The 7804-nt window shown below is 34.0% G+C and overlaps 1 protein-coding gene across 5 annotated transcripts; it reads right to left on the reverse strand.

The window, feature by feature from the left end:
* Positions 1 to 1778: 1778 nt before the first annotated feature.
* On the reverse strand, positions 1779 to 6883 carry LOC108750998 (PRKC apoptosis WT1 regulator protein-like). Of its 5 annotated transcripts, none has more exons than XM_018490917.1 (9): positions 6481 to 6882; positions 6164 to 6301; positions 5896 to 6044; positions 5287 to 5410; positions 5009 to 5105; positions 4261 to 4368; positions 3666 to 3706; positions 2486 to 2642; positions 1780 to 2274 (listed from the first exon to the last, which is right to left on the reverse strand). In XM_018490917.1, the coding sequence occupies exons 2-9, from the start codon at positions 6178 to 6180 to the stop codon at positions 2089 to 2091; spliced, it is 879 nt and encodes a 292-aa protein (XP_018346419.1). In that variant the 5' UTR covers positions 6181 to 6301; positions 6481 to 6882; the 3' UTR covers positions 1780 to 2088. The 5 variants fall into 5 exon arrangements, with proteins under 5 accessions (XP_018346420.1, XP_018346419.1, XP_018346417.1 ...); XM_018490915.1 differs by having other exon boundaries at positions 1781 to 2274; positions 5009 to 5135; positions 6173 to 6301; XM_018490914.1 differs by having other exon boundaries at positions 1781 to 2274; positions 5009 to 5135.
* Positions 6884 to 7804: the final 921 nt, after the last annotated feature.

The following is a 7804-nucleotide window of genomic DNA, read 5'->3' on the forward strand; positions in this document are numbered from 1 at the left end:
CTATTTCCGGGGTCTTTTAGTGGAATAAGTTGCGGGATAAATAAAAGGATTTAAAGCGTACATTTCGAAAGGATAAGAGCAAATGGCGAACATATAAGGAAATGGGGATGGATTTGAAGATGGGAGACCCCAAATGTGTATGATCGGATCCCAACGATTTGTAATGTACAGCTACGTAGTGATTAGGAAACATTAGCGTAAAGATGTAACTATATTGCGTATGTGCGTGCAAGTATTGTATTATATTAAAAATTTATTTAGTTATTTTATGAATAAAAATGCAAACTCTTTTTGCCGGTTCACATTGGAGACTGTTTCAATGCCACATTTCCGCGTACGTCACTGATCGGGCGAGTCTCTATCTTATCTCACTTTAAACCACACAACTTTAAATGGAAATTGGTTGAAAAGAAATTATTCATGCAGAATGATTACATCAATGAGTGTACAGAAAAACAAATGCAAGAAACTTTCCTCTGTTTTAAATGAGCCTTTACTTATCTCTGATACGTCGGAAGGAACGAGGATTAAAGTATGATAAATCATTGAATGGCTGGCAATAAAGTTTTTCTTTAAACAATTTTACATATTCTCGTTACATTGTTCCGCGTATTACACACAAGTTCATCGCGGAAATTTCTCCTAATCAAATGCATCGCTAAAGAATTATCTACGTGTCTATATGTACATAGAACTTTGTACGCGGCTCGTGGTATAATAATAAAATATTAATAGTAATAAAATAATAAAATAATTCATAATCTTACATTATCATGCGTTGCAAGTATAAAATTTACATAGAACGTCCATTCATAATTATTACAATAGAAAACGGATTAAGTTGTTTATGTTATAATCGGCACTTTCAATATATATCTGTTGTGTTTATCTAGCTTTAGCTTGATTGAAAATATATCGAAACAAAAAATGGCAATTAATCGGCAATAAAGATAGCAAATATATCAATAATAAATGTGCGATCTGTGTCTGCGACTGAAGCTCTGCAAGTGGTTTAATCATCACAATATCTTTACAAGGTCGAGGATTGCTATTGCTTTTTACAAAATGTAACTTACATTGCAGCTTGCAAAGACATATATTTATACTTTTCGCAGCTAACACTGATTAGAGAATTATCTGTTTATTTATAATGACTCAATTTGTGATACGCACTATAAAGTTAGATTTACTCTACTTAGGTATATTTTCCTTATTGCCTAGGATGATCCATAAATCATGCATCAGAGAGAAAAATCAATTACCACGAATGCAATGCAAATATATTCTTTTAGTTTTATTAAACTAAATATCTAAACTTTATCACTATCAATTTAAGTTTTTTTTAACTTTCATTACAAGCTAATTGGCATTTATATATTTTAAATTCTCAGCCTTTAATTACAAAAAAATAGAACTCAACATAATGTGTGACTCTTAATTATCTTATAAGTTCATAGCCACCAATAAGAGAAGTGACAGAATTTTCCTGCACCATTTTCTTTCTCTTTTAGACTTTACTTTTTATAAAAATTGAAAATATAAACCTCATTCGTATATGAAAAAAGCTTTAAAAAAAAATTCAATAGAGGAAGAATAAACACATCCTTAAATTATTTTATATTATATATCAAATAAAAAAAATACGATGTCACAAAAACGATTATTTAGTGCATACAATTTTTACTTTAATAAATTTAATAATTTTCCAAAAATCCAAATGTAACGAATGGATTCTATTAATTTAACATTCAATAGAGAAAGCATTATTTTTCAATTATTTTGCATTTTACATAAATATATATGTATATCACAATATCAACAATGATTAAAATAGTTAACATAATACCGGATTTTCAGTCGTTCAGCCAATGGCTGCTGCAAATCTCCCAACAATCAAAAAATTAGGATACGATGCAAAAATTAAATTTCTGTAGGACAAGAAAATCGTTTTTGCAAATGAAAGAGAAATACTAAGAATAATAATCAAGGGATCAGCAAGGTGCGCGACTTATGGCTCATCCTGCAGCTCGGCGATTATCGTAAAAAGCAAAAAGCCAAAAAGGCGTGTTCTTTATTACACGAAGAGGATTAGTTGCTAGCTAACGCTGCCATTGCGCGAATCAGCGTAGCATTCTCCTCGCGAAGTCGATCTCGTTCCAGGGTCATCTCATGCTGTTGCTTTAAAAGACGAGCCTCGAGCGCCATTATTTTATGGTCCCGATCTTCCAGAAGGGATAGCAGCCTTCTATTTTCCTCTTGCGCTCGTTCAATTAGCTAATAAATCGCATCGTAATTGATTATCGTATTGCCAAGCTATATGATTATAATCAATATAATAGAAAATAGATCCAGAGTAATAAAATTTCGAAATGTGTTCTTTTCGTAAAAAGTTAATTTAGTTTATGCATGCGATTCATGATGAAAATATATTACTTTCATCATGACGCGATTACACATATTTTGTCTTAGGTTATTAATGACTTACTTCGTGCGGGTTGTCGCCTGTTGGCGTTGGTAATCGCGGTCTTATAGTCGTATTGACAGACGTTTGTGGTTCATGATTGCCATGGTCCGATTGATTAATGCTGTCGGATTGATTGAGAGAATCGAATTCTTCATCGTCGGCCTCCAAATCAGAATGACTAAAATGCAAATGTCAACGATCACATGTAAATCATATTTCATTTATCGCACAGATATTGATTATTAGTTTCCATTAGTATCATTTATGCCAATATTTATAAATCGCATTAGGCACGACCATCGATGCAGATACAAAGAATATTGCAATTATAAATATTGTATTTTATTACGTATTTTAATTTTAGTATAAATATATGTTGCTTGTTTATTTAAGAGTTTTTACAGAATCTTGTAACATTGGTATAGTAAGCATATACAATAAGATTTTACAAGTAAATATCTGAATAAAGAAAATAATAATTATTATTTAAAGTATTTGTAATAAATTTTATATAAATGAGATAAAACATATCTCATATGATTTTTGTTCACACGATTTAACACATTTTATTCTTCTGTTCATTTTATAGTTACTCCAATCAAATTTTTCAAAATTTTATTATATTCAATTTACGAGTTGCTAAAACAAAAAAAACGAGTAATTATTTTTTAACTAATGCATAATAATATAAACTTATACGTAACGTAGCTGTTAAATAAATTTCTTGTTAATAAAAAAAAATTAGATTTCTCAATCTTTTTTGTTTTAAATATATTTAAGATCAATTACTTCGTGCATTATATCCTTTGTATTGCAACAAGTCTTTTACATTTAAATTTCATTTTTGTAAATTACTTCATTGTGTTACTATTACTGTTTTATGTTAATGTCAATATGTATTTCGAACATTATCACTTGAGAATGTACGTAGGTTTCGAAAAATGTATTGAATTAAGTAATTTGTTAGTCGATTAATCAAGCATTCTATTAGCTCTATCGTACTTCGTACAGGTCGTGCCTAATCATGGTTCTTCCGATACGACGTAACGCACTTACCAACTGTACCTAACTATACATGACCTGTATGAAGTACGGTAGTGCCTAGAAATCAGTTATGATTCATTAAAAAAGGCAAAGATAACGATTGCACTATACTGATTTCCCAATTATCACTAATTACATGTGAATCTGGGTGAAATACCTTTTATTTCGCCTTTGTGTGTATATTCTGGCATTCCGCTCCTGCAAAATGCATATTTATAAGTAACTTTAAGATATCAACGACTTCGTAAAAAATTCTAATAAAAATTCTAACTTGCTGCTGTTTTAATATTTCTTTTTGCTTACCATATATCATTACATATACCGTTAGTTTCAAGAAAAAAGTCATTATTCGGAGGTGTATTTAAAAGTTCGCGTTTCATTGAAACTTCTGTTGTGCAATTTTAGTTGCAACTAAATTATTTCGAGAGCCGGAAATTGATTTTTTGACAGTAATGACTTTTTCTAGATTGTAACTACAATACACAAAATAAATAATAATTTCTAATAACAAATTAATTTCGTCTGATACATCGTCTATTTGTAATTATAGACACAGATATGTATGCGTAAAGGGAGAATATAAAATATAAAACTTAAATTTCCCTTTTTCTCTCAACTTTCGAACACAAAGAAATATACAGCATAAACTGTGTGTAAACTAATTTCGGTCTTCTCATACGAATTTTTTCCAATGTGCGCATTTGTCGGAACATTCTGCATAAAAAGTAAAAAATGGAATTGACTGCACTTACTTCTATCAATTCGTGATCAAGAAATTCATTGTGATGCGTGTTGTGCTTAGTTTCAAGGCAAGTGCCGCTAAGCTCTTCCTCGTCTTCCCCCGTACTACCTCCAGTGCTCTGAGAAATTATGCGTTTTACCAAATGTCCGAGATATTTTTACATTTAAACATTCAAAAATAATGAGCTATATTCCATAAGTAATAATGATGCTAAACTTATCATGAAAAATTTTAACCTATTTAAATTAACATTTATAAGTGTAACTACAAAAAGTTATCATAACTTAACGGTTGTTTTATTGAGACTTTTTGTCATGATTTAAAGATAATAGTTTGCTTTCATCTACGGACTTTTTGCTAATACATGAGATTAATTTCTCCCTAAAAGCTTGGTAAGCAAAAAAAGCAATTTTCGATTTAATTATTAAATATTTTAGCTAAAATGCTAAAAATCTAGAATTTAATTCTAGATATAAAAGAACAAAATTGTGTATGTGTGTGTATCTGTATAAAAATTCAATAACTGAAAAAATCTCAAAACTTCAAAAAACTAAAAATACAAGATTGTAAGATTTCAATATGTATCCAGAAGTTCAATAATTCACAAATCCGCAGCTCAATATAAAAACTCAATAATTTTGAAGACCAAATAGAATTGAAAAAATTTTTCAAACTTTTCTCTAGAAATATTATTATTATAATTCCCGTTAGAATTTAATTGGTTACTTATGGGCTGATTGACGATAACAATGGCGAACCTCTGTTGATGGTAAATGTACGACTCCTGTGCTACGCCGTTTTTCTCGCAGTTTCCGTCGATCACGTTGCTGCTTCCCCTTGTTTATATGCGTTGGCCTGTGCAAACAGGATACGACACTAAAGACACTAGAACCAGATCCAGAAAGTATATTAGGCAATTACGTAAAGTTCCGTGCATCAAAGATGCTGTTGGCTAATGGACACTCCAAGCGCGACAATAAGTTTCTATTGGTTTTTCTATCAGCTTTATAAGCGCATGCAATCGCGATTTACATACCGGCCGGTCACACGTTTATCCTGTTTCCTTATAATGGGTTTACTTTGTGGATTTTCATGTTCAGGCGGAAGCACGGGATTGGTGTCGTAAGAGCCTTGTGATTCCTCCACATCGGGTGTATTCTCTGTAAATAGAAGGCATCGGAAGCAGTTAGATTGATAAGATTATAAATCTGATTACACGTGATTTCTTAAATCGTCTTTTTATTGAGCCAAATCATTACACACACACACACACACGCGCGCGCGCGCGCGCACACACACACACACACACACACACATTTATTTATAGATATATACAATATATGTATACTTTTAAGGCTTCCACAAGTATTTATTTCAAAGATGCCAGAGAGCTTGCGAGTTTTCGCGATGTCGTGATCCATTGCTAATTGAATTAGCAATGGATCACGACACGATAACCCGCAAACCCTTTAGTATCTTTAAAATTTATATATATTTAAATCAAATAAAAACGTTTATTAGATTTAGATTTATTGTTTATCATGCATTATATACATGTTCAAAATTTGTTCAAGTTTAAACAAGCAGATTAACAAAAATCTTAAATTGCATGTTCGTAGAAACTTCCGCAATCGTCAACACATACTTTGAAAGCTTATGGAAGACACATCTCCTGTCCTCGCCGGACCCACCCTGGCCCTAGCTGTCCTGATCCTAGATCTCCTGGACGTTAACTCGAAATCGTTGTCGAAGTCTTCCTGGCTGACGGAACTAGACGCCATGCCGGTAATATCGCTGCAATGCAAGACTACAGCTTGTAACACATATTCATCGCGCGCTCACGGGACATAAGCAGCACTACCCGCCGTAAGAATGTGCGTGTCGTGCAAAGACGAAAAAAAATGAGTCCTTACAAAAAATACCTGGACATCTGAACAAAGGGTAGGTTGTGACGTGCGCGATACCTGCGGAAGGGCTTGGTCTCGTTCCGTGCGGGTGTCCGTGAAGTTTAATAGCACTCAATCTATGCTACTGTCTCGTGGGACTCTCGTCTGAGAAAAAGGGAGAGGAGGAGAAGTCGAGAGGACAGTATTTTTGAAAAACGAAATTATGAGGAGAGAAACGAAAGAACACAAAAAAGAGAAAGAAAAAAAAAATAAAAAGAAAAGGAAGACGCAACATGCGCAGGTAGTGAAATCCGTAATCAGAAACGAGATAATCGAGGAATTACCTGAGGTGGTCCTTGGCTGCCGATTCGATGACTCACTGATGACCCGAACAAGGGATTGACAGCTGTCAGCCGACGTGAACGACGACCATAAACATTGGCCGGAACAGGCGCATAGCTGGAGTAAGATCGGCGTATCGATCGTCGTACTCGTTGACTAGTAGATTGGAGCCAAAAAAGCCGTCTCGGCAACAGTGTTTGAAGTCTACCGTCCGGCTGCGATTCACCGTCGACTGTGGAATTCGTGGAATTGCTACGAGAACCACTGATGATCGCAAGTAAGTAGTAACTGCTATGCTCTCTTTGCTTGTTGTTCACTGCGCTAGGCCAGGCCGTCCCCACCTTTGGCGTGAGCACGATGCGTAGTATGTCAGATGACAGACAGCACGAAGACTGGGAATGCGTTCGGAAAACACAGCCAATCGTGCGACCGCTTCAGTCATGGACGTAACGTAAGTTGAGAACGGACACAAGAGCTGGGATAAATGTATAGAGAGAAAGAGATATTTGAGACTTTATACTACGTCTTTCTTTCTTCGATTGAAGAAAGAGAAATAAGATCAGAGTGTGTTATTCATAATCTGTTCTTATTAACACGTCTTAAGTAATGTCTTAATTAAGGATTATTTATACTGGTTGTAATCTGTTAACTTATGCTGTAATCTGTAAGAATTGACCAATCATAATTGAATGAGAGGAGAATAATCAACTATGATTAGTCAATTTATATAGATTACTGCTAGTATAAATGATGCTTAGCGTCGAAACACTACCGTGTCTTCTGATCTTTTAAGGTGGGATCTGTTTTGATGTTAAAAGTGAGCGTCGAGCATGAAAATGCACCTTAAAAATCGATTATATATGAATACCAGTTTAAAAGAAAGACAGAACGACCTAGAGAGCTCAAAGGGAGAAAGTAGCAAATTGCATCACGTGAATAACCGCGTCCAATCAGGATAGGAGTCACGTGACCAGTCTTTTCCAATCTCTTCTATGCCTATGGAGCTTTGATGGCCGCGTCCAATCAGAGAAGACGGGTCACGTGATGCAGTTGCCACTCTCTCCATTTGAAGCTTTCTAGAACGACCGCCAAGATTTGTTATCCTCGTTTAGGATTGCTTTCTCTAGTGAGCATTGTATCGTGATCAATTTCACATGTCAGCTTGTTTGATCAATTCACACTACGTCTATGGTTTGAATGACTATTTACTACTTGCCAGACGCAAAATGATCAATGAACGACTGCGTTTAGAAAATTCAGTGCCATTTTATTCTCATTTCGTAATTTAAAATGTAGCGACGAAGATAATATAATATATATATATTT

This window comes from Trachymyrmex septentrionalis, unplaced genomic scaffold (genome assembly GCF_001594115.1).
Source record: "Trachymyrmex septentrionalis isolate Tsep2-gDNA-1 unplaced genomic scaffold, Tsep1.0 scaffold40, whole genome shotgun sequence".
Classification (NCBI taxonomy): domain Eukaryota; kingdom Metazoa; phylum Arthropoda; class Insecta; order Hymenoptera; family Formicidae; genus Trachymyrmex; species Trachymyrmex septentrionalis.

Excerpts from the sequence above, each read along its gene's own strand:
- LOC108750998 (XM_018490914.1), bottom strand. Across the intron at positions 3,707-4,260 it reads TTGATCACGAATTGATAGAA|GAGCGGAATGCCAGAATATA; the intron begins GTAAGTGCAGTC and ends TGCATTTTGCAG. Across the intron at positions 2,275-2,485 it reads CAGGCGACAACCCGCACGAA|CTAATTGAACGAGCGCAAGA; the intron begins GTAAGTCATTAA and ends GCGATTTATTAG.